Genomic DNA, 25,419 nt, shown 5'->3' with positions numbered 1-25,419 from the left:
CGTCATTGGTTCAAACTGTCAAACTGCGATGTCCAATCACGGCACACAGAGGCGGAAGTAGTGTCACCCGCTCTAAAAAATCCGTTAAGACGGTTGAGCCGCACACCCCTTTTTCTCCCCCCCTTCGTTCGCTATAGTTGGCACGGTCCTCGCGCTGTTGTGAGGGGGCACTGGACGGTTCCATTCTGCTTCACGGGGGGGGGAATGGAATCGCCGTTTTCGCGGCTTGGAAGCGGCTCGCGTCCCTCGCAGCTGCCGGCCAGTGACGGGATGGGCTGAGGAGAAGGGCCGGCCCGGTGATGCCGCTGCCTCATGGAGGACGGCGGGGTCGCCGTGAGGAGGACGAGGCCGGGGCGGCGACGCAGCCGGGCTGCTTCGGTGGGCAAACGGAGCCGGGACCGGAGCCGCTCCCGTTCGCCGCCGCCCCGCAAGAAGCTGAGCTCTGGGGGAGACGCGGAAGGGCTGCAGGAGCCGCAGGTACAGACGCCAGGCGCCCCCTTGCCTGGCTGGGGCAGTGACAGGCCCTGGCGTCTCCTGCCTTAGGCCGCACTTGCCTGGGAGTAAGCCCGTTGACTGCAATGGGACTTCTGAGTAGCCATGCACAGGATTGGGCTCTGAGCCTGCCATCCTGTCCATGCTTACCTGGGAGTAAGCCCATTGACTGCAATGGGACTAACTTCTGAATAGCTATGCATGGGATTGAGCTCTTGGGCTGCAAGCCTAGCCACACTTACCTGGGAGTAAGCCTATTGACTGTAATGGGACTTGCTTCTAAGTAGACATGCATGGGAGTGGGCTCTTAGAAAGGTGTTCAGCAGTTCGGGCCTTCCGCATCCAGCTGCACACAGCACCTGACAGGTGTGGCCTTTGTAGTCTGCCCTGGCAGGACTGGAGAAGTTTCTCTTTATTTATATGTACGTACAACTATAAATTAACAAACACAAGCCCCCAGAACTGTAAATGTACAATAATACAATTACACATTGTAAAACATACCACAAACAATAAAAACATACATTGGATGTTACATAGCAAGGACGGAGTCCTAAACCTACATTTCCTTGGTCTCCTACGTAGAATTAATCAATAAGCATTAGAGATTCAGGTGTCCTATTCTGTTCTCTCTCCCCCCACTCATTTGACACTTTGGGGACTGAAGCCCTGGTGGAAAGTAGAAATTGTTAAAAAGCAAAACCTGGTCTTTTTCAGCTTACAGATGTTGCTTCCAATGCTTCCTTAGCTAGCAAATTGCAAATGCCTTTTTTATCTTGCAAATTACTGCTGTCACACAGAGATTTCTGCAGGTGGACTCTCATTGCCAGAGCTGAATGGTTGATTGGCAACCTTCAGTCTCAAAAGACTATGGTATAAGCCTATAGCACCCGGTATTCCCAGGCGGTCTCCCATCCAGGTACTAGCCAGGCCTGACCCTGCTTAGCTCACACACACACACACACACACACACACTTATCGAAGATATGGGCACAGCAACCTGTCACTGCTATGTCCCAGCCTAACCTTTGGGGAATGCTGATTTGCTGCCACAAGAAATGGAATTAAGGACCTATTTTGTGCCTTTCTTCCAGTCATGCGCTTGCCTTTTAACCCAGGCATTAACTCAGCACAGAACGCCATTGGTGGAAGTGTGAGAGGGGTGTCCGTTGATCAGACTGACCTCAACATGCACATACATACATACATGTCAGACCTGTGTAGCTTTTAAGCAAGTATGTCAGAGAGTGAGAGACATAATTATGGATTCAGGTAGTTTGTTAAAAACAGAACATGTTTATTAAAAAATAGAAATGAATAGAGTACCACAAGGCAAATAAATAAAGAATCCCTGCACTAAGATCTGCTCAGACTGAAGAAACATGTTCATTGCCTGTACTGGAGAGACATGACAGCATATGCAGTGATCCTGCTCTTTCTATTGCGCCATCTTCCAACCAGCCTGCCTTCATCATGGGATGTATGTTGGGAGATTGAGTTTCTATTTTTCTTGTTGGTTAGCCCATTCCCTGAATCTTCCCATAGCCAGAGTCAAGGGGATAACACCACCAATGGGTAGGTGTCACCAATTCCAGGGGGTTATCCCTGCAGTCATCCTGGCCCTCTGTAAGGGTACAAGTGTCAGGCATTGCAAGTTCACTGTCCTTTTTTCCGGTTGGGCAATCTAAAGACATTATCCAGGGCTTCCTGATCTGAACCTGGCATCGAGGGTTACAAAGTTAATGATGGTGAAGCTACATGCTGCTAAAACCAGATCAGCTCCATCACACAAAAGGCTTTACTGACAGAGTGAAGGTTTCTCATTCACCTGAGGTGCTATTAAAGTGACAATGCTTGTTTAAAAAAAATATTGCCTCAGTCAAAAACTCATTTTCAGGCTCAGTTCTCCATTAGCACTGTGGGAATAATGTTATTGTGCTATCTTAATAATTTTGCTTTAAACGCAGTGCTCTATACAGCACTGTATATAAATGCTAAGTACTGTATTATTTTTAAATGCTTACGTAGATTCCTCTCTTGCAGTATATTGACAGTGAAGATGACCTGTTTGGGGACTATGACAGCTTTTCTGGCAATACTTCTTTATTAGCTGAAATAGATAATATAGAGCAAAACTGCATACAGTCTACTGATATTGTTCTGGATTTCAAAAAGAAAGACAATGAAACTGGTGTGGTGCCTATATATGAAGATGTTCAACTACAGAATACCAAGAATATGGCGCATGCACTTTCCAGTGCAAAAACTAACTATGGAAACAAAACAGAACATGATTTCTTGAGAACTATTAAAGATCAGCAGGATAGCAACCAAAAGCCTGAAGACAATATTCTAGAAAGCGTACCATCATCACAACTTTTATTTCTTAAAGAATCAGATGAATGTTTAGCTGCCTCACACAAAGCAGAAAACATGAAAGAGAGAGCCTGTCATGTGAACTACTGCACTGATGAGATATCAAATCTGCCTTATTGCCATATTACAGAAAATGATGATGGAAGTAATGAGCCATCTACCAGTGCTTTGTTGAAACCTAGTAAGAGAAGGAGTCTCAAAGACAATCTGAAAACTGCTATGACTGTGAATGCCAGAGCTCCAAATCCACTACCATCTAAAAGACAACAACTCAAACATACCATTGTACCTGATGAGATTGGTGTTGCTGAGAAAACTGCTGGTTCTTCATTTGTTGACATTGGCCCTTTTTATGGTTTACCCACCAAAGTCAAGGAGTTGTTAGTACAGTTCCGAGGAATTGAAAACCTTTATGGTAATATCACTATTATAATGTTGGATCCCTTACTAACATTCCAGTTCAGTACAGCGTTTGTAATGTATAAATCTGCATAACGGAATTATTTTTTCTTTATGTTTTTGTATGTAGTATTGAAGTACAACTACATTTATGAAAATATGTTAGCCAGACATTTTTCTTGTGGGATATGTGGAAAAAGTAGCATGACATGACACATCGTTGGGTGGTCTTTGTAATGCCATAACCATAAGGCTGTGTTTTTATTATTATAGCATATTATCATGTTAAGTTCTGATGTTTGTTTGCAATACTGTTGGTGTCATTTCTATTTACATCACATGTACAGTTCAACATAATAGCTTAGCCTAGGTACATTCGAACTTAAATTATTACACAGAGGTCTCATCTATATACTAATAGTGAACAGTTAGGTTCCATGTAAATGCAATCACATGATTCTTGATATCAGAACAAAAGAGAAGAAGGTTCTGCATGTGAAATCATTGTAGTTTATTCATTAAATTGAAGAATTTGTCATGTGCCAGACAAATTTAAATGATATATATTTGATTTGAGATTTCCAAACACATCACATTTCATGTTTTATGCAACTGATATAGAATTCCCAAAGAGATTTATTTTGACCTTGGTTCAACATGTGTGATTAAATAAGAAAAGAGAAGTATAACATCTCTGTTTTAATTTTACAGACTGGCAGCATGCTTGTTTAACGTTAGAATCGGTGCAAGAGAGAAAGAATTTAATATATTCTTTGCCAACCAGTGGTGGAAAAACACTTGTAGCTGAAATTTTAATTCTTCGGGAATTACTGTGCAGGCAAATGGATGTTTTAATGATTCTGCCTTATGTGGCCATAGTCCAGGAAAAGGTGTGAAAACTTTAAAGTTTGATCCTTGCTCTGTATTTTACTTTTCTTCCTAGAATTCCAGATTATGACAATGTACATTAATTGGGAGTGAATCTCAATGAACTCTGGCTGTTAGTTCTGAATAAACAAGAATGACACCAGGTGTTCAATAGTTATTATGAAACTTGTTTTGCAAGTTTACAAAGCCTCACTTGGAAATAAGCGCCATTGAACACAAGAGAGCCTACTTTTGTTTAAACGTGTCTAGGATAAATCTGTCAGTGTTCTGGTACGTTCTTAGTGAAGTGCCAAGAATTTCTTTGGCTTACTCCTGAAATTAACATAGCAGGATTAGACATTTATAATAAACTACTCGTTAATACAATCAAACTAAAGTTTAAAAACGTGTTCTTAACATCTATTTTAAAATTCATTTCCCCCCCCCTCACATTTCTGTCACTTATACTGCAGGTTGGAGGTTTATCAGGTTTTGGAATGGAGCTTGGTTTTCTGGTTGAAGAATATGCAGGAAGTAAAGGAAGGATTCCTCCAATAAAACGAAGGCTAAAGAAGTCCCTCTATATTGCAACTATTGAGAAAGGACACAACCTGGTGAATTCCTTGATAGAAACTGGACAAATCAGTAACCTGGGTCTAGTTGTGGTTGATGAGGTTAGTTGTAAAATTCTTTAAGCTTGTCTCAATATTTAAGTTTGAATTTTTTTTACGAATTATGTATTTCAAAGCTACACACAATCTTTACAACCTGGCAGTGTTGCAGGTCTGCAGATCTCAGTACCATGGAAGGTCATATCCATGGGTATTAGTACAGTTTGCAAAAGCTTCACAAGATTAACCAGTTGCCATTAGCACAGTCCTGTCTGAACTGAGTGCAGATTTGTTTGTAATAGTTCTGCCAACATCTGGGCTCAGTTTCAGCCAGTACGAAACGTAACAATGCTTGTAAAACAAAGATCAACCTTGTATAATATTTGTAAATATACTTGAATCCCTTTGTTCGCTTTATTTATTCATGAATTGTTTGTTCTTGCTTCCACTAGTATTGTTTGGTTTCCTGATTTTTATTGAATATTTTGAAATTTTGTAAACTGCTTTGCAAGTTTTTACAGAAATGTGGGATAAGAATTATGATTGTGTCTTTTGGATTCCACTCATGTCCTTTAAAAGGTGCCAGAATAGCTCTATTCTTGAAACAGAAGGTTTATGTCTTTGGGTCATAAGGGAGATGGGTCTCAAATATGGCTGACATTTCTCCATATTCTTGGGCTCAGATGATTCCTCAGGCGCATAATTTGCATCTTTCCCTCTTTCAAAGTTGCACATGCTTGGAGAAGGAAGTCGTGGAGCTATCCTAGAAATGACACTTGCAAAGATTCTTTATTCAAGCAGTAAGTAATTTCTGCATAATGTGTAAATAACATAGGAATGTTTCATATGTGTTTTCATTCTTTTATTATCAAGATGTCTAGGGCTGCAATCCTATACTTGCTTACTGGGAGTAAGCCCTGTTGAGCACAGTTATTCTGTTGAACTTACAATAGGTGCTTCTGGATAGATATGCATAGGATTATGCTGTTGATCTACTCGTAATTCCCATTGGCCTAATAATTTCAAGGTGTATTATTCAACTGAGAGATAGATATCTATATTTTACTTAAGATGTTACTCTTTTGATAACTTTCAATTATTTTTTCAAACTGGGTCAATATTGTTAAATTTCCTTTTTTCCTATGTCAGCATTCAACTACACAAATGCTTGATTTGTAGATATTGAAATCGAGGAATATGAGCATGCATATCTGCTCTTATGTTTTCATATTTTCTTGTAGAATTAAATGGCCATTTCATGTTTTTCCCTTAATGTTATGTTCTAAGTTTTAACACTAAGCATTTCAAACTTTTATTGTCTAGAAACTACTCAGATCATTGGAATGAGTGCAACTTTAAACAATGTTGGAGACCTACAACAGTTCCTGAAAGCCGAATACTACACAAGTAATTTCAGACCAGTATGTATTTAAGATGGGAGGTGACTTTTTTGAACATACAGAGAAGAAAATTTTACATATAAAACATAGGTGAATTTGTGAGAATTGAGAAGTCTCTTTTCTTGCTCTGCTCTTTAGGCAATTTTTTTTTGGTACTACTATGTTTTATCATTCTAAGTAAAAATTTGTCAGCATTTTAATCTGGAAACCCAGGTTGAAATAAAAAGTTGCAATGTTCACTATCATTTCAGAAACATGGCTTTGGAAAATTATCTTCTAGTTAGCACTGTAACAATCGGAAGATATGTATGTGCATCCTGTGGGAGAGGCAGTCATGGAGTCCTTTTTGTTCCTTTACCTTGGGGCATTGCAGCTGCTTTGGTGCTGAAAAGTTGGATAGGATTGGGCCCTTAATTTTGTCATAGAGGAGAAAGGGCAGCAAAGAATGATGGGAATAATTGAAATAAGCAACTTTCTTATTGTACTTGTATTGATAGAGTAATTTGGATATTGTACATAACTTCTGTTTTATCTAGGTAGAACTAAAAGAATACATTAAAATACAAGACAGCATCTATGAAGTTGATAGCAAAGCAGAAAATGGCTTTGCATTTTCTCGTCTCCTTGATTTCAAGGTAATGTGCATGTGTGAAGCTTTTCTTTTTTTGTGGATAATTTACGTAGTATTTAGTTAGAGGCAATTGTGTTACTATTTTCCAGGAATAGATTCTTCCTTATGCAGGTCACAAATGGGAAAATATTAAGATCACAAGTCAGAAGTAAATAAGCATATATTTAGCTTTTTTTCTGTTGTAATTTATAGGACTATCTGCAGAGAAATGCTTTGCTTTATGTTACTAGCATTGGCTAAATAACTTTGACTCTAGTATTCAGGTGCAAGATGGGGAAGAAGCAGGTGTAGTTCTTATTTCTTCTTTTATTTATGTGATTCAAAGCACTGAAGCATCTATATGAAGTCGAAGTTTAAAGAACAAATTTATAACTTTTCATTATAGCTTGTCAAATATATTGAAGCTTTGTCTGGATATCTGACGACTGAGGCATAAGATTTAATTCAGGCTTGTAATAAACCTGTGTAATTTTTCAGTATTCTAGCAGTCTACAGAATACAGACCCTGACCACCTTATTGCACTGGTGACAGAAGTTATTCCAAAGTACTCCTGCCTTGTCTTTTGCCCCACTAAGAAGAACTGTGAAAATGTAGCAGAAATGATATGCAAGTACTTGAACAGGTATGTTTTCTGATTGCAGTCCAGTTGCTAAATTAGCCTTTCCCTATTAGCCTTCCCCTATTAGCCTTTCCCCTACCAAACCATATTTGTTGCAGCAATTGCATCCTGTCTTAAGGATCTAGAACCACATGCTCTGTATGGTCGTATCTTTTCCATGGCTGACTTAGCTAAATAGAACACTAGCTGTTTATGGAGTATGTATGGTTATAATTCCTATTACTGGTTATATACCAAACTGGATGCTCACCATGTGCATCTTTGGTAAACTTCTTAAAAACAGTGTAAGCGTATAATCACACTTACAATTCTATTTCCCTCATGACTACCTCAAGTGAGAGTTCATCCCTTTGACTTTAGCATGATGGTGCCACCCTTCTTTTTGATTACTTATATTCGGGGAAAGTCTGTGGAGTGAGAAGTAGAGCATCTGTTAGCTTTTACTGGTTTTATGGTGGTGATACCTGTCGGGGCCCCTCCCAGATGCCCTGACCCCCAACTTACCCTGGAGCAGGCACCCCATGCTCAGGGTGGGGAGGCTTTCCTGCCCTTGAGGGGGGCAAAGAAGGTTGGCTCACCCCAACCAGACAGAGGGGGCTGGCAGGGCAAACAAGGAACACAGAAGGAAACAAGCCAGGAACAGGAAAGGCCTTTTCTGCCCCACCTGGAGGAAGGGGAGGGGCAAAAAGGGGCGGGCTTGCTCCATAAAACGGGAGCCAGGGATGAGAGGGAGGCAGTGTGAAGTAGGGAGCTGTGAGGTGAACAGCTCCTGCTCCCAAGCCAGGGGTGGTAGCTCTGCTAAGGAGGACAAGAGTACTGGAACCCCTCCCCCTCCAGCCAATCTGAGGCCTCGCTGGGGGTGGAACAAGCCTGCTCCAGGCTCCTGCAGGGATGGGCCCCTACAATACTTTATTAAGTTTGGAGTTTCTTAATTTTCTCATCTTGGCTACCTTGGAGGCCTGTTGTCAGGCAGAAATGTGACAAATATTTTACATAAAATAAAGTACAAGATAGTGGTTAGTAGTCTATTAAATCAATAGCTTGTTGTTGCATGCTTCCATAAATTTCATATCATGGACATGTAATTCTTGATGATGTGATGCACTGAATTTGAGAAGCTTTTTGTGTTTGTGTACAATGAACTATAGAATCTAATCAGCAAATTATATCACTTAAAAATAGTGATACGGTTCATACATACTAAACCCTAGTTTAAACATGGTTATTGCCTTGGGCTTCCATGTTTCTCTCAGTCTTCATTTTGAGCAAAGTGGAATTTGTCATGACATCCAAATACAATTGCAGTTTCCCGTCCCAGCTTGTTCATAAACTGTGGTTAAAAAAGATTAGGATTTGTTGGGTTCAGTTTATGATATCAGAATAATCTATTTTTCCCCCTAGAGATTATAAAAAGCTGAAAGAGAAAGAAAAGCAGGATCTTATTAAAGATTTAACAAACATCTGTAATGGAAAACTTTGTCCAATATTGAGGCGAACTATTCCATTTGGAATTGCCTATCACCATAGTGGCCTCACCAGCGATGAAAGAAAACAAATTGAGGAAGCTTATTCTTTAGGAACCCTCTGTCTCCTTACTTGCACTTCTACTCTGGCTGCTGGAGTTAACTTGCCAGCCCGAAGGTTAGTTGGGGAACTGGTTTTGGTTTTTGTTACATTAATTTTGCTAATCCTACATTAGCAAAAAGCTTAGAAACATTCTGAGAGGTTTTCTGGGATATAGTTAAACTACAGTATGGTGGTGTTATTCAGAGTCTTGAGAGCTGAGCAAAGTAAGATTTTTTAAATGAATAACCTACCCTTCACTAACGTAGTATGGTGAATAGGGCAGTGGAAAAGATGTGTGCAACATACCATGTGGAGAATTCTACCATTTTCCTCGCTTATGGCCCATTCCTGTGGGCAGGATGTAATGACAGAACTCATGATCTGTCATCGCATCCCTTGGGCCACTGGTATGGCAGCAGCTCTGGACAGCTGGCACCAGCATAAATGCTTAAAGGAGGCTCACAGGCGCCAAAGGACTCCAGATTGCCCACCATGCCTGTAGGTTAGCAGGGAGAATCAAGGCTGGGCTGTGGGTGAGCCAAGGTGGGTAGGGGAGGAACTCAGTGGCAGCAATGTCTGTGTAGATCCTATACCCCTAGCCTGGGCCCAACACAATCCCTTGGACCTACCAGATTTATCTTAGCAAAAGAGCAGCAGAATAGTTAAGAAAAATATTTATTTCCTCTCCACTGATAGCTGGTCCTCAGCCAGTCCACGGGATGCAGCAGAAGCTACATTGTGTCTAATAGGTCAACCAAGCATAACATTTGGCCCTTAGTCATTTGGCTCTTAGAGTTTGGAGATAGGGTTCAGCAGATTCAGTACAGCTTTTGACATACCAGACTTTGATCAAGCCTCTCTCTTTCAAACAGCAGTTCAGATCTGCAGAGGGCTTATATAATTGAAACTTCGCAATACAAAAACATTCCCTAAATGTAGAAAGATAAACATCTGAGATAAGAGTTGAAATTAGTTTTGCACGGAGGAGCACTCCACCTGAGTTTAAAGCAGGAAGGCTCAGCACATCTGTTGCTGGTTAGAAGTAGGCCTGAGTTTTAGGGCGCAACTCTATCCCGCGCTGGAGCTGGCAAGCCAGGATGCTTGCGCTGCATCCAAGCGAGCGAGCAGCGGCTCAGCCACAGGCAAGGGGAAGCTCTTCCCCTTACCCATGGATAAGGGCTGCGCACCCCATGGGTCTCCTCAGACCTGCGCCACCTCCGGAGGTGGTGCAAGTCCAAGGAGAGCGGAGCTGTTTCAAGCCGCTCCGCTCGCCCCGGGGACGGGGGTTGGAATCTGGCATAACTGCCTGGTCCCAGCCCCGCTCCCCGTGAGCCTGCCCCCAGGCCCGCCCTCCCCCCCAGTAACGCCCCCTCCCCAAGCCGACCTTTGCCACTTATGTCGGCATGCTTGCACCGACACAAGCGGTTGTTTATTTCAGCAAATGCTAGTTTCAGAAATATGGTAAAAGTTGCAATATCTGGCACTTCACAGTCTGAAAAGCTCTGTTAACTAGGTCAGCAAGCAAACTCACCCTGACTTCCAGTTTGCTGTTGACCTTGGGAACCACTGAGGAGCATTCTGAAAAGCTCCACAATGAAAGTGACAGCATCCCAAGTGAAACTGACAGCTGTAGCAATGGAGATGTTCTGGTATCCTGCAGTGCTTGGGTTCTGAAGGTCCCAGATATCAATTTTTACTGTAAGGTGCTTAGCAAATTACCCAAATGTGTTCAGTTAAGTACTCTTCCTGTTCCACAGACCATTGAAAGACTTAGTAGTGCCCCTTCTCTTGAGGGGGGAAAATCTAGATGTATCAGTACTGTAATTAAACTACACTTACATTGTTTCCTTAGGGTTATTTTAAGAGCGCCATATGTTGCCACAGACTTCTTGAAGAAGAACCAGTATAAGCAGATGGTTGGCAGAGCTGGTCGTGCTGGTATCGACAAGGCTGGTGAAAGCATCCTCATAGTGCAAGAGAAGGACAAAGAGCTGGTAACTTAAGCAAAAAGAATGGCAATTTGGAGGCTTCTGAGTCACCAGGATAAGTCGATTGTATAGTATAGGGAGGAGCTCAGATTTTTAAAATGCAAGCTTGCTCTGATCTAGTTTGATTCTTCCTTTAGTAAGTATATTTAAGGAAATTTTTTCTTTTGTAATAAGGGCAACAAAACCGAGTTTCTTCTTGAAAACTAACGGTTATTTTAGTTCCTCATTAAATGGCATCACTATCAAGAATGTAGCATCCTCAATTTGGAAAAATAATTGTTGAATATATTAATATATATATTAATAGATAACCAACCTCATCTGCATGGTTTAAGGTGGGTAGCAACCTTTAAGCGCAATCTGATTTAAGAAAATTAAAATATTGATTAGAAATCTGCATATTTAAAAAGATGGATTTTTTATTCATTTATTTAAAAAAAAAATACATGGCTAAAATAATCCCTTCTCTTTCTTTGTCTAAATGCTTATTGAAATATCTTGCATCATTGCTGACAGAGATTCAAGCTTTAGTAAACCTACAGAGTAATCAGCGTGCAAACCTGCGAAGTGTCCTCTGCGGAAAATTCTTTGTTTGTTTTTATTTAAACCATTTATTCTTTACCTTCCCAAAAAGGTTCATGATGGCTCACAACCTCACAAAATAGAACAAAACCACAGCTCTTAAACATACGAATAGAAATGAGGAGCAAGACCCAATCTAAATTATCCCACAACAGAAGCACTCAACTGCAGTACCAAAGTTCAAGCAGTTCTTAGCATCCAAAGGCTTCCTTGACTGGTCATTGCATATTCACTAAAGAGCCAGAAGGGGAGAAATACCATCAAACCACTTGAGAAAATCATTCCACAGCCCTGGGACCACTCTAGCTGCAGATAATTTCTCTTTATAGCTTATCATCCCTTTAGGTCTGTTTACTTCAAAGGAGGAGGCTGTAACTCAGTGATAATGCTCCTGCTTTCTATGCAAAAGGTCCCAGGTTCAATACCAGGCATCCACAGATAGAGACCCCCCATCTGAAACCAGGAGCCATTCAGTGTAGATGGTGCCGAGTTAGAGGGACTAGTGGTATGACTCATTATAAGCAGCTTTCTATGTTACTTGAAAGTTTCTTGAACTTGCTTCAAAGAATTACTTGGGAGTGCAGCCTTCATGAAGCAATAAGAGCAGGGAACTTCATACACTTATGGTATTACTATGAGAGTGGCAGATGTATTGAAAGAGGCAGAGTTTTATGAATGTTGGGTACAAATATGAGATAGTTATAACTTTTCTTCCACTTAGTTGTGATATTTTGCTGATATTTGTTGTAAACATTTTTTTCAGGTTCAAAACTTAGTACACAGTCCTTTAGAAAGCTGCTACAGCAGTCTCCATCTTGAATTCAACAAGGGTATCCGAAGCCTGCTGTTGTCTTTAGTTGGATTAAAGGTAATCTTTTGTGTGTGCTTTAAATGTTGTTGTCTTTATGAGCAGATTGTTTGAAAGAAAGGAGATTTCAGATGGAATAATAAATGATTAAATTTTGTTTCATTTCTCCAGATCTCATATTTTTCCCCCAGTCCTTGGTCTGACTTCATATAATATTTGTTTTTTGTTATAGATGGCAACAAAACCTGAGGAGGTTTATCAGTTTATGTGTGGGACTTTGTTTAGTATTCAGCAGCAGCTTCTACCTAAAGAAAAGAGTCTGTGGGATGTAACTGTAGAGGTGTTGCAATGGTTAAAACAAAGCGGGCTCCTAAAAGAGAGAGCAAACGGTCACAGTGATCAAAATGGTCAGCATAATCTAGAAATCACTCCATTGGGTCAAGCCACTTACAAAGGTGAGACATCTAGCTATACCAGACATGGGTAGGCTTCAGCACGAAGTAATGCAGAATCTACTTTGAATTTTTTGTTTTACTGAAACTCTGATAGCCTCTGAATCAAAGTAGGCTGTGCTATGTCTATTATGTGAGGATATTTGGGGCTTTAATTGGCAACTGTTCCCACTAAAAGAAGCAAACGGAGTCTTTAATTGTCTGGAAAGGCATCTTGGTATCAATGAGCCTTTGAGACTCTTCCAACATGCTTGCACACTGAACTGCTGCAACTAATATCCTCAGAGCATGAGAGGAAAGGACTATTGTCTTGTGTGTTATATTTTTTTGCTTTCAAATACATTTCAGGTTCTGTTGATTTGGCATATTGTAATACACTCTATAAGGACTTGAAGAAAGGGCTTGAGGGGCTAATTCTTGAAAGCTGCCTCCACTTACTCTACCTGACAATGCCTTATGATATGATTTCTCAGTGTATCCCAAATTGGATGATCTATCTTAAACAGGTAAGTGTGTGTTTTTAATTATATTCTCCAATAAGGAATTTTGAGACAAGAGAAGAGGATGTCTTCCTCATCAGCCATGCTGGACTGGCGGAAGCTCTTTCTGGCACCAATCAACTTGAAGGTGCAGCAGCCATCTTGAATGATCATTGCAAGCTGAAATCTCCTTTTCCTCCCTCTGTACCTGCAACAGAGTTTCCTATGTCATGGACTTTCAGAATGACTACTGTGCCTTCAGGTGGTTTGGCTTTGGTTTTTCAGCCATTCTATTGAAATTGATGATGATCTGTTTAATAAGTGTTCCTTTTTGACAGTGATTGATATTGCAGCCTTTTCATCCTCTAGCTTTATGGAAGGAAATGTAAAAGTAAGCCTACCGTAGGTATAGTACCTCATTACAGAAACTACAGCGATTTCTTTGATATCTCACATTGTCTAAATAAAATTAAAAGTATCTGCAGCAACAATAAACGTGGAGAATTTTCAGGTACAATCTATCCTAAAAGGATGTCAGTTTGCACAGAAGGGATCCTTGGAACTCAGTACAGCCCTGTTCAAACCCCTTCAGCATACATGACTAAATGTCCATCAACATCAGATCTACTGTTGGGAGAGGCTTTTGTAAATGTAAAATCCTACTGTTCTCAGTAATACTGTGAGATGATGAACATGAGTAGGCTGCTGTTGAGCCCTGTGTCAGTTTCCCTTTGTGTCTGTGGAGGGATGGATCATGCCTACGATTCTGTTTTTAAAAGAAGTCTTAAATGTAGATCTGAATCCATTCTGTTTTTTAGTACAGCTGCTTAAGTCCAGGAGAACAACAAGTAGCGGCCCTTGTTGGAGTTCCAGAAAGCTTTATTACCAAGAAAGCTTCTGGACAGGTCATCAAGAAGGTAAAAGGACATTATATCTAATATGAGGTGTCTTAAAGTAACATGGGGAGAAAATAAACATTAACAATTCTCCGTTATTACTGTGACCGCAGTCTTAGAACCTTTTCTCACAGCTGTAACAGTTAAATTCTTTTTAAAGGTTTAAAAAGAAACCCTTCACTCTTTTCCTCTTCACATTTTTTTTACTCCTGCCTTTTAATCTTTAAATTTTTGATTATTTAGATCTACTTACATTACATTTAATTACATAGAGGTTATTTTGTTTTAAGTGTTCAGAGTGCTTCACAACATATATTGTTGTAAGGATGGATCCCTCAGAGTGGTGGTTTCAGAGTAGTTTCTCAGGTCCCTTAGACCAGATCGGCCCAGCCCATAAATGATGACAAATAGAATTCAGTATATCAGACTGACGTTTGATATTAGTCAAAATATGAAGTATCAACTGACTGGAAAATAACTTTCCCACTATGTTTTGTTGTTACAATATAGAGGTAACTTGTATGTAAAATTCTTAATATCTGTGTTGATGGCTCTTAGACACATGTAGCCATCAAGCTACTGTCTTTTGTCCTTCCATATTTTTATTACCTTATTACCCGTTTTGTCCTTCCATATTTTATCTTTCCATAATGATTAATTTGGAATTAATTTTGGATTAATTAATACTGTAACTGTATTCTACTGGTTCAGAGAAATTGAAACACTCAAAACATTTTTCCATTAGATTGCAAGTTTAGCTGCTAATTAAATTTGATATTTTCTTAGGATGTGGACAGTAGTACTGTCTGTAGACTGTACTTGTCCCTTGTTCTTCACGCCTTGTTAAAAGAGAACAACATATGGGATGTAGCAGAAAAATTTAACTTATCACGAGGATTTATTCAAACTCTTCTTAATTCTACTGCTTCATTCTCCTCTTCAGTTCTACATTTCTGTGAGGTAATGTATGGTAACTGAATATTTGATTGGTGGAACACAGAAATTTCATCCATGAACTTTAAAAAAAAAAATCATATTTTTTCCTGCAATTTCCCTTCGTGATTCTTGAACGTAACAGAGTAGTATTTTTCAAAAAGTAGTTCACATTCATCACATTCTGTTTTACTTAACTCACAAATATAAAATCTTTGAAATGAGAATAAAAGCAGGTTCACCATGTCCTTCTGATTTTGTTTTCATATATGGTCCAGTATCAAACCTGTTCAGAAATTATTTGGTGTCAGTGCAGTTCTTAGAAGCAAAGAATGTGTTGATCTTGGCTGCTGCTGTTGTTACCACCTCACTGTAATTTTAAATGTCATTTGTGTCATATGTTTGTCATATGTGTCATTTGTGTCATTGTGTCCTTAGTTTTTCAGTACCTTCTTGTGCTAGCAAAAGGATGTTATGCAAGGTTGTTGCATAAAGAAAGTTACTTCTGTTCCAGTTCTTGCCTTATCAGTAGATGTCATTCAACAGATTGTACAAGCTGGTAGTACAAGCTGAAAAGTTCCTCTTCTGCTAGTGGTTACACAGTGTTGCAGATCACCACCACTAAAACTCCTTCCATGAGCATCACTGTGAATGTCAACCTTGAACTTTAAATTAGTAATTGGCAGTTAATTAAAACTGATGCATAATATTCCATCTTCTAGAAATGTAGCAAAATTTGGTAGAAAATTTCCCAACCAAATCAACCAGCACAATGTTAGTTTAGTTAACATTTTTTAAATTGTTTTGACTTAATTTTTGCAGGAGCTGAGTGAATTTTGGGTTTATAAAGCTCTCTTGACAGAACTTACCAAGAGGTTGACCTATTGTGTTAAGGCGGAGCTCATCCCACTTATGGAGGTGGCAGGAGTCTTAGAGGTTAGTAAACCCTGAGTTTGTTCAGGTTTTTGTAAACCCGTTTCTGAACTCTTAAGATAAACCGCACAATCCTATGCATGTTTTCTCAAAAGTAAGTCTCATTGGGGCTTACCAAGCATGCATAGGATTATAGTAGAAGCATGGGTAGAAAAAAGCCAGAATAACTGTAACAGTTTTCAAAAATCAAAACTGAATTAAAGATAATTTCTAAAATTTACTTTGAAGAAATTTAGTGTCTACTGTCTGAGATCAGGTGCAACATTATCTTCACTAGGAATTGGGACCTAATCCCAGGCGATGGAGCAGCACACGTGCAGGTTCCTCAGAATGTAACTCCCACAACACTCCTTGGAAGTCTGTGCTTGCACTTTTGTGTGTTGCTCCATTGGGCCTCATTCTGCCATGCTAGCAGCTCAAGAAGATGTCCCTTTTTAGGAAGGGTCAGTATGGTGACAGATGTTTACTCCTGTTTGGTATGTGATGATCAACTACTGTACTTTTGCTGTGGGCTAATAGTTGTGAACAGTATATTGCTATTATGAGATGCAGTTCTTGATCAAAGGTAATCCACATAGCAAAGACAACAAAGACCTTATAGCACCTCTAAAACTTAACCAGCTCATTTCAAGCATAAGCCTTTGTGGTCTAGAAAACCTGAACAACCAAGATCTAGGAAAAAGTGTTATTAGACCATTGAGGCACCAATCGCGAACACGCTCACGATAGAGTAAGCCCCATTGTGTTCAGGAAGGCTTTCTGAGTTAAAATGCTTCAACTTGAACCAGCATTGAAACTTCCCAGTGTTTTTTTGGCAGATATTCCCATGTTAGTGGCAACCAAGAAATTGACGGTAACTTGCTACGGTTGGAACTTTTCCTCAGTGCAACAGGATATGCCTGCTTTGCCCTCTCTTATCACAGCTTGTAATTGGGCTAGCCTCAAATTAGGTGCCAAGCAAAGACAAACAAAATTAGCAATGGTCTGATCACGTAAAATAGTACGTGTCTTCTTGGAATATGCATGTTCTTACTCTCACACACAAACCATAACTATTCATAGGCGAAATAAGAGAATAAATATTAAAATCATGTTGGTATTTTTTCCAAGTTTACCTTAGAAGTTCTGTGTTTATTTTTTATTGCAGTGTTCCAAATAAATCTTACTAATTCTCATGAGAGTTGGGAGATGATGATGATGATGATACAACATCTTTTTCTGTATCATTTCAGATCTTGATAGGAGAAAACATACAAGATTAAAAATAATATACAAGATTAAATAAAAAGGGCTCTTTGATTAGTTTTTTTTCTACCAATAAATCAGATTAGTGTGCAATCTGAATGAAAGAGAACCAGTATCTCTTCAAGAATAGCAGCAGTGATGCTAGAAATATGAGAGGTTGTTGAAGAGACTTGGTTGGTGATGTACAGGGTACAGGCTATCCCTCTCTTTAATTAGATTTTTGTTCCCTTTCACAGGCTCGAGCCAAGCAACTCTACAACTCAGGATATAAAACATTAGCACACTTGGCTAATGCAAATCCAGAAGTGCTGGTAAAATCTATTGAGCATTTGTCTAGAGGTCAGGCCAGACGAATTGTTTCCTCTGCAAAGGTGAGAAGCCTTGAATACTATTTAGCTGCTGGGACTCAGTCTTCAGTAGTCTAGCTAGAAGAAGGGGAAAGAAACTAAACAGAACTAATCAATCTAGCCATAACAGGCTGTGACTTATGTCAGAGTTCACTATAATCTGGACCAGTGGCCACAGGCAATGAGTGAGCCCCTCAACAGGCCCCTTCACTCACTTGCAGCAGGAGAGCTTCTCTCTTCCTCATACAATTATTCCTAACTAAAACACCAGTCCCTGAGAGATGGGGGATTGATGGAGTGTGACACACAGGCAGACAGAGGAGGGGATAGAGATGCTAAGGGCATTGTCAGTTTGGCTGCTCAGGAGACAGAAGATACAACAGCAGGACCAGTAGGAGCATTAACCAAGGTTGTCTTTCTGTTTCTGCTGAGATGGTTTTAAGACTCAGGTTGATGCATGTCATAGGGCTAGTTAGCCCAAACAACAGTCTTCCTAGTTAGAAAAATATTCCAAAAGGGAGAGGAAGATATAGGGTTCAGTAAACAAACTTGATGGGGGATGAAGATAAGCCTTCACTGTTCTTAGGGAAGAGAAGTTGGGCAAGGGAGCCAAGAGTGCTTCCCAGAGGAAGGTTTCTTGAGGGGCAGCTTGGCAGGGGCTGAGCAGTTCTTTGAATGCATTTTAAGGAGTCTGTCCAGACCTTTATAGGAATTTTTTCATAGACTATAACATAATCTATTGTGGGATGAGCTCATCCTTGACCAACCCTTTGTTCTGAGATTTTCCTTGGTGGGTTTCCTATTGCACATCCCTGGAAGAGATGACCATTTCCTGGGAATGTTGCAGCTGGGGTGCGCCATCATTCGGGACACCTGTGTGAGACCATAAGACTTTCTATGGACTTGTAAGTGAAGTTGGTGGGTCTAGCTAGAGACTAATGACACAATCTTTATGACTGCAAATGGGCCTGTTTATCTCAGGGCCAGAAGGATGTGGCATCCTATTCATCCTGAATCAGCAAGCTCATAAATCAGCCGGTCATGGAATTTTTCAGAGACTTCTTGCAAACGGGGTGGGGGATGTTGCAAACACAAATCCAAATTGGTCTTTGATGTATATTATACGTAGCTTCAGTGTATTTCAGATTAGTCGCTTTATTTGTGTGTCTGCTTGCGATGCAGTGGAAAGTGCCAGCACCCCCAACCCCTACATGCAGCAGTGTTTCTATTATCTGGGTAATTTTGACTTTGTTTTTGGGTGCAGATGTGTTTGGCTGAAAAGGCTGAGGCTTTACAAGAAGAGGTTGAAGAATTACTGAGAATACCTACAGATATACCTCCTAATCATGCTTCTTTATGAATTTGAGAGTCAACAGATCATGATTTTCTACCTTACTATCTATTTGTAATTTGCTGTATATGTGTAAGTAAGTTTATTTTAGTTATAAAAAGTCCAAAAGTTCTTCTCCCTGTGCTTTCTTCTTATATAGCATGAAACTAAGACTCTTCAGCTAACTATAAACTGACTTGTTTTCATTGTCCCTTTCAGGTGCCTTGTCTTTTTTATCATTAAATTATATCCTAGTTTGCTATGGATGTGAATCACTTCTTCATTGTAAAATATTGCTCTTTGTGAAAAATCCTCTTTGTGAAAAATCCTCTATATATATATGGGTATGACTTGGCTACACTGGAGGAACTAAGATAAAAGTGCCTCTAAGAGTGGCCGGTATTTGACTTACCGCCTCCCTATGCATGGTCATTTATCAGAATCCTGTTAATAAAAGATACTAGTAGAGAAGGGCCAACTGACATTACAGACATCCACCTCTTCTGTATCCCACCATGTCAGTATTCTGAATTCCAAAGTGCCAAGATATCAAAAAAAGGTTCACAGTGCTTTGAGCACTCTCCTTAATTTTTTTTAAATCTCTGTACCATCCAGAGAAGTCTACCAAACCAAAACAAACATAGTAATAACATCTATAATGTCATTATTTTTTTAAACACCCAGCAGATTGTAAGCAGTAATTAAAATAATCCAAAGTCCTGGGAGAATTAACTCCCCCCCCCCAAAAAAAAAAAAAAAAATTGGCTGGTACTGAAAAGATAACTTTGTAAGCCAACAAGTGAGCTTTCCTGGGAGGAGAATTATGTAAATAGAGTGCAACAGTGCAGAATTCCTCCCTTTTCCTTTTCAAAGTGTGTGTATAATATAGCACTGAATGGAATACTGATGTGTGCTATGGTCACCCTTATCACTGTTACTATCTCTGCCTCCTAATGGGGAGTAACCCCCCCCCCAGCCCAAGATGGGCTGCTTGAAGCTCATGCTTGCCTGCCCCCTTTGCTACTATCTCCAGCAGAGTCCCTGGGATGGAAGCAGCCTATCTGGGGCAATTGGCTGAAGGAAGGAAGAATTTCTTGAGCAGCAGTGGACAAGCTGTAGCATAATCCAGCATTCCATTCCTGCTACACCACACTTATGTACGTTAAAAGGGGAGTTCAAAACATGTTCACAACACTTAGTCTTTTCTTGTTGTCTTTCCAACTTGGTCCTAAAAGGGTTTTCTTGAGTTTAAAATTCAGTCATGAACCATATCTATCTAGCAGGAAGAGTCACAGAGGCATTCTCAATACATGCCAGTCTTTGGTACTTTTGGTGCAAAAGCATGCAGCCAAGTGAGTCTGTTTTCTACCAGCATGAAGTTTACTACAGGGGGTCTCAAAAAATGTACACACATTTCTGTCTTTTCATTTATTAAAAAGCACTTAAAGTGGCTAACAATAGGGTTTCAACCCTACTTTTAAAAATTAAGCAATAATTTTAAATAATACATACACACAGAGGTGGCAGATGAAAAATAAAGCAAAGCTAACAAAATGATCCACAAACCAAATTAAGTGCCTGCCTGAAATAAAGGCAGGAGGTCAGTGATGAAACTTGATGGATCTTGCAAGGAGTCCCATAACCTATATGCAGCTGGAAAAGCCTGTCTCCTACCAAATGCACCAATTCAAACTATAATAATTGTAGGCTGATGTCCTGCCTCTAACCTGTAAGAGATCTTCAGTTGGTCTGAGATGACTTGGAGGCAATCACGTTTGCAACTGACTGATTTTATTCTATGAGTGTTCTTCTGCTTTGTCATTTACTACTTCCTGTAAACCATATAGTTTTGTCAGCTGAGGTGATGACTGATTTAATGACATGCCTCTAAAAAGCCTGAAAGTGTGGATCAGGTCATGGAGGCCTGTTCCTAACAGATTACTTAGAGAAAGAACCACACTGCACATGTTACAATCAGAATACTTTCTAATTGCAGACCTCAGTGGAATTCTTTGGGTTACATACTTGCTTTTGCTCGCTAGCATTGTAAACTGTGTGTGTGTGTGAGAGAGAGAGAGAGGGAAATTAGGAAACCCACATCCTGTTTATTAAGGCACATCAGACATTCAGTTCAACCTGCATATTATTTTACTGGGTGCAACATGTTTTCATGTGTTTTTTATTTTGTCAGAAACAGGAAAGATGGAGGAAAATATTTGAGATTCATGGATTATCAGAACCCAAATCTATGGGGGAGAGGAAAAAAGAGGGAGGGGTAACAAGCAGGACTTCAGTAAGAAGGACCCCTTTATGCTGACCAGCTTCAACACTTTCAGTGTTTTTCCCCTATGGACTACAACCATTAAAATGTTGGGTTTGATTGCAGTTCACTTTCATCGATGTTTTTAATTGTGTGGGTCAGTCCCAGTCCACACATTAATAATGCAATCTTACACGGTTACCCAACAGTAAGTCCTACTGAATACAATTTCTGAGTAGACGTGTATAGGAATGCACTGTGAATCAAAAAAAGTAATCTATGCCCAGTCTATTCAGACACTTTGAACCAGTTTAGACACATATCACGCAGACTAAGCTCCATTGCAAAAATCATTTTTTAAAATGATTTAGCAAACAAAAATACATGCAAGAAAGAAAACAGGAAAATGCAAAATGAACCTTACAGTAGTATGCCAATACTAGATTACCACTTACCACTTTTTGTGGGAGGTTGGGGGTTGGGTTCCAGTTTGGGTTCAAGGCAGCCAAGAGATTTTAGATTTGCATTCATTTCTGGTTCACAGGCAATGTCTCTCAGTTTGTGCTTAGAGTTGGGTTCAGGTTCTGTTTGGTTCACTTTCCACTTGACAGTTCTGCCCCGTCACCCAAGTTTTCCCTTTTCCCTTTTATTGCCCCAAATCCCACAACACTGGCAGTTGGAACCAAAGTAATGCAAGAGGTGGAGGGGGTTTGATATAGGCTGCTTGGGTTTAAATCAGCCATGATTGCACCAGGTAGCTTTCGTCAACCGAGCACATCTCCCTGCACTCCCTCTCAAATGCTTAATAATTGACAAGTATAAGTGGAGAAAAATCCTGTTATTATTGGGCAAAACCATGCTTTAGGAATAGATATATGTGCTATGCATTCTTAGTTAAAAAGATTTGTAATCAGAGTGCTGGTGGGGAGGACTTCTACCTGATCCTATCCAAATATCCAGCATTGGTTCAGCCCCTCCCTTACCTTGAGGGGGCCTCTGTGACTGCATTCCCACCACTGGATGCAGCATATGTCCCATTGGCACAGCTGCACCAGCACTGGAAAATTGGATAGAATCGGCCCTAAGTGCCTGAAAAGTTGCTGCTGCTAGATAATTCAAGGGCAGACAGCCTAACAATCTGATAATATAGGCAACTCTTTATATCTGTGGTGCTGTAAGGTATTATTATGAAAGTGAAGAATATTTGCACAGTCAGGGCTCCTTAGTACACAACTGAGATTTTGGTACTGACAAGTGGTCTCTGGAATCTGAGAAGGCCGCTGCTGTTAAAGCTTGGCCTTACAGTCTGGGAAAAGCTATTCAAATTTCAAGAGACTTTGTGATGTCTGTTGTAATGACACGAGGTTCACCCTGACCTTAGGTAAAATATTTTCCAGCAGTTGTAATCATAATACAGGAAGTTGCTCTAGAAAGTAGTGCTGGTTTCTCCTCATGCGTCAGCATTGCTGGCAGAAGTTTAATATAATCTCTTTGCATAGATTCACCTGCAATGATTTCATTTACTGCTCACAACCAGTCTCCACCCCTGTAACAGGTTTTTCTACTGGTGACCAGTTACAGAGCCAGGTGGAACCAAAGTGACCAAGTAAATAGAGCTGACACAATCAGTTGGAACCTAACTTCCTTCATTTACAGAGTACTCCTTTTTCTTTTGAAGCAGCTTAAGCAAACCCTTTCATTCTAATTTTCTAAGAAATCCCATGATCTTCAGTTTTATGATGAATGGAATAAACTCAGGCACCTGAAGGTGTAAATTTCAGCTGTTGATAGGAATGTAGTCATGGCTTGCTTGACAACTCAAGTTGCACAACACACTTGAAAGTCGTCTGTACATGGTATTGAAGGGTAGCACAGTTTCTCAGGCTACTTAAGAGTCCTCAGAATTTCATCCTTATAAAAGAGCACATACACACAGGTAAGTATAGATTGCTATCTAAATTTTTGATGGAGGAATTGCCCACCACATCACCCACACTCTTAAGCGATAGAATACAGTGGTTTAGTATATTTCACCTTTGGCTATCCATATTGTTGGCTCCTGCAGCAGATATGCACCTTTTTTTCCTCTATAGCGTCTAAACATTTTAGGTTATTCTGAAGTATCCTCTCAGTAATGTAGAGATTGGGTTTGTTTGTCTAGCATACCTCTCCGATGTAGCATTTCAAAAGGAGACCTGCATCTGCATTTCTTGCAATCCTCTCCTGTACTGAACTGATAATTTGCGTTACAAATTTGCGCAGAGGTGCTAATACAAGAATGTCCCAAGAAAATGTATACACACTTTTAGTGTAAAATTCATTATGCTATAATTCACACATATATCATGTATAGTATACAAAGAAGTTGTTTGACCGAGGTTGCAATCCTATCCACACTTACCTGGGAGTAAGCCCCATTGGCTATAATGGGACTTACTTCTGAGTAGGCACGCATAGGATTGGACTGACATTTAATTAGACCAAGTGCTTGAAATGCTCCCCATTGGTATCTATACACCACTGACGCCATTGACTGAGGGATCTGCAGACATCCACCAATGTGTGTGCTGGGATGGTTCCACACATCCCTTCAAATACATGTTCAAGTGTTGCAGGTTTTCCACAATAAAGTGTGTATGAATTAGAGCTGCAATCATCAGGAGCAGACTTATACAACTTGTGAACCAACACCAAACACGATACATGGTCTCCCACCAGAGCCTCAATAAGCAAAAGGAGAGCAAAAGAGCACAAAATCACTAACAGATGTATTTTTGTAAACCACCAAAGCTTATTGTTTGAGTTTACAAAGCTTAATACCACACATATTAAGCTTAATTGAGCTGATTGAGTCTTGCAGAAGTCTTCCTCATTGACCAGACCCAAGAACCCTGTAGAGGTGCCTGAACTCTCTTTGCATCTTCAGTGTGTCAGATGGATGAGTACCAATTTGTACTACTCTCACATTTATGTGAAATAGTTTGATGCCACATTTGTACCAAAAATGTTATCCAAGGCAGTTAATTAGAATCCTTAAACTATCGTATCTCCTGATTATTTCAATTATGCCTTGTGTGGGGTTATTTTTGAAAATTGTCCAGAAACTTCACCCGGTTCAAAGTGTAGATGGCACTGGTTTGGGGGGTGACTCCAGCTTGTTGTACCAGCTTCATTGGCTTTCCTTCTGTTCTCAAGGCCAATTCAAAGTGTTGGTCGTGACCATTAAAGCTTTACATTGTTTGGAAATAGAGATATTTTTTTAAAAAGAAAATTATATTCTCCAATGTTTGGGCCTCTGATACTTCAAGGACTGTCTTCTCATACATAATCCTGCTCACCCACTCAGATTTTCAAGTACAAAATAAAACAAGTACAGAGAATTATTGTCGCCATTGAACAAAACAAAAAAATGATTTATGTCCTTCATGGTGGGGAGGGGTGGATCAGTACCCCTGAACTCATCCTGTCTCCGCAACAGCAGTTAACCAGTCCTATTTCAAGGAATGCTTTCAGGACATTTGTCCTTCAGGTATGTTTGTGATCAACATGTTGTGGAAGTCTTTTCTGATGTTATGAGAACACTGTCGGTACTCTTGTGATGTTCCAGATACTGTTATGGGAATTTTTGGTGTGTACCATCTGAGTGTCTTACTGTTCGCAAACAGGTGGCACATTTTGGGTTTGTTCCAATTGTGGAAAGATCGACCTTTGCTTTTGATGGCTCCAGCATGTCTCTGGAGGGCCAGAGGCTTATTGGAAACTGGGGACTCCCCGAGGGCCTGATTGGGAGCCCCCGAGAGCTGCAAGTGGCCCCAGGGCCGGGGTTTGGGCACCCCTGATCTAAAATATAAGGGTCTGAGTTCTCAAGAATGCTGTGACATCACTTTTTTTCCCCAATTTGAGGACCGGGGTGGCATCTATGGTTGGCCTGATCAGGTGCCAGTCAAAGGCCAACATCTGTCAAGGCCCACCAGTCTGGGCTGGGCCAGCCTGCCATTCTTCTGCATGCTTCCAGTTCTGCTCTGTCTCTGCTTCCCTTTTCAATCCAGGGAGGAGGAAGAGCAGCAAACAGTGGTAGGTGCCACTTGCCAATATGCTCCCTGAGGAGGCTGCCTCAATCAACCTCATGAATGGACTGTCCCTGGTTCACCCCCTGAACTGATAGCAATGGTGGAATCTGATGTACTGTGGAGGATGGGGGTGG

General features: G+C 40.3%; 1 protein-coding gene across 4 annotated transcripts; it reads left to right on the top strand.

Moving 5' to 3' along the window:
* The first annotated feature begins 87 nt into the window (after positions 1-87).
* Positions 88-19,199, top strand: LOC136655989 (helicase POLQ-like). 4 transcript variants are annotated; one of them, XM_066632778.1, is made up of 18 exons: positions 88-477; positions 2,536-3,283; positions 3,979-4,157; positions 4,608-4,808; positions 5,473-5,545; positions 6,069-6,166; positions 6,682-6,780; positions 7,254-7,399; positions 8,798-9,037; positions 10,815-10,956; positions 12,296-12,400; positions 12,573-12,795; positions 13,141-13,298; positions 14,090-14,188; positions 14,954-15,127; positions 15,923-16,036; positions 17,515-17,649; positions 18,890-19,199. In XM_066632778.1, the coding sequence occupies exons 1-18, from the start codon at positions 313-315 to the stop codon at positions 18,983-18,985; spliced, it is 3,195 nt and encodes a 1,064-aa protein (XP_066488875.1). In that variant the 5' UTR covers positions 88-312; the 3' UTR covers positions 18,986-19,199. The 4 variants fall into 4 exon arrangements, with proteins under 4 accessions (XP_066488875.1, XP_066488876.1, XP_066488877.1 ...); XM_066632779.1 differs by lacking the exon at positions 8,798-9,037; XM_066632780.1 differs by lacking the exons at positions 14,090-14,188; positions 14,954-15,127.
* Positions 19,200-25,419: the final 6,220 nt, after the last annotated feature.

This window comes from Tiliqua scincoides, chromosome 6 (genome assembly GCF_035046505.1).
Source record: "Tiliqua scincoides isolate rTilSci1 chromosome 6, rTilSci1.hap2, whole genome shotgun sequence".
Lineage (NCBI taxonomy): Eukaryota > Metazoa > Chordata > Lepidosauria > Squamata > Scincidae > Tiliqua > Tiliqua scincoides.
This window is presented reverse-complemented; position numbering and strand designations above follow the sequence as displayed.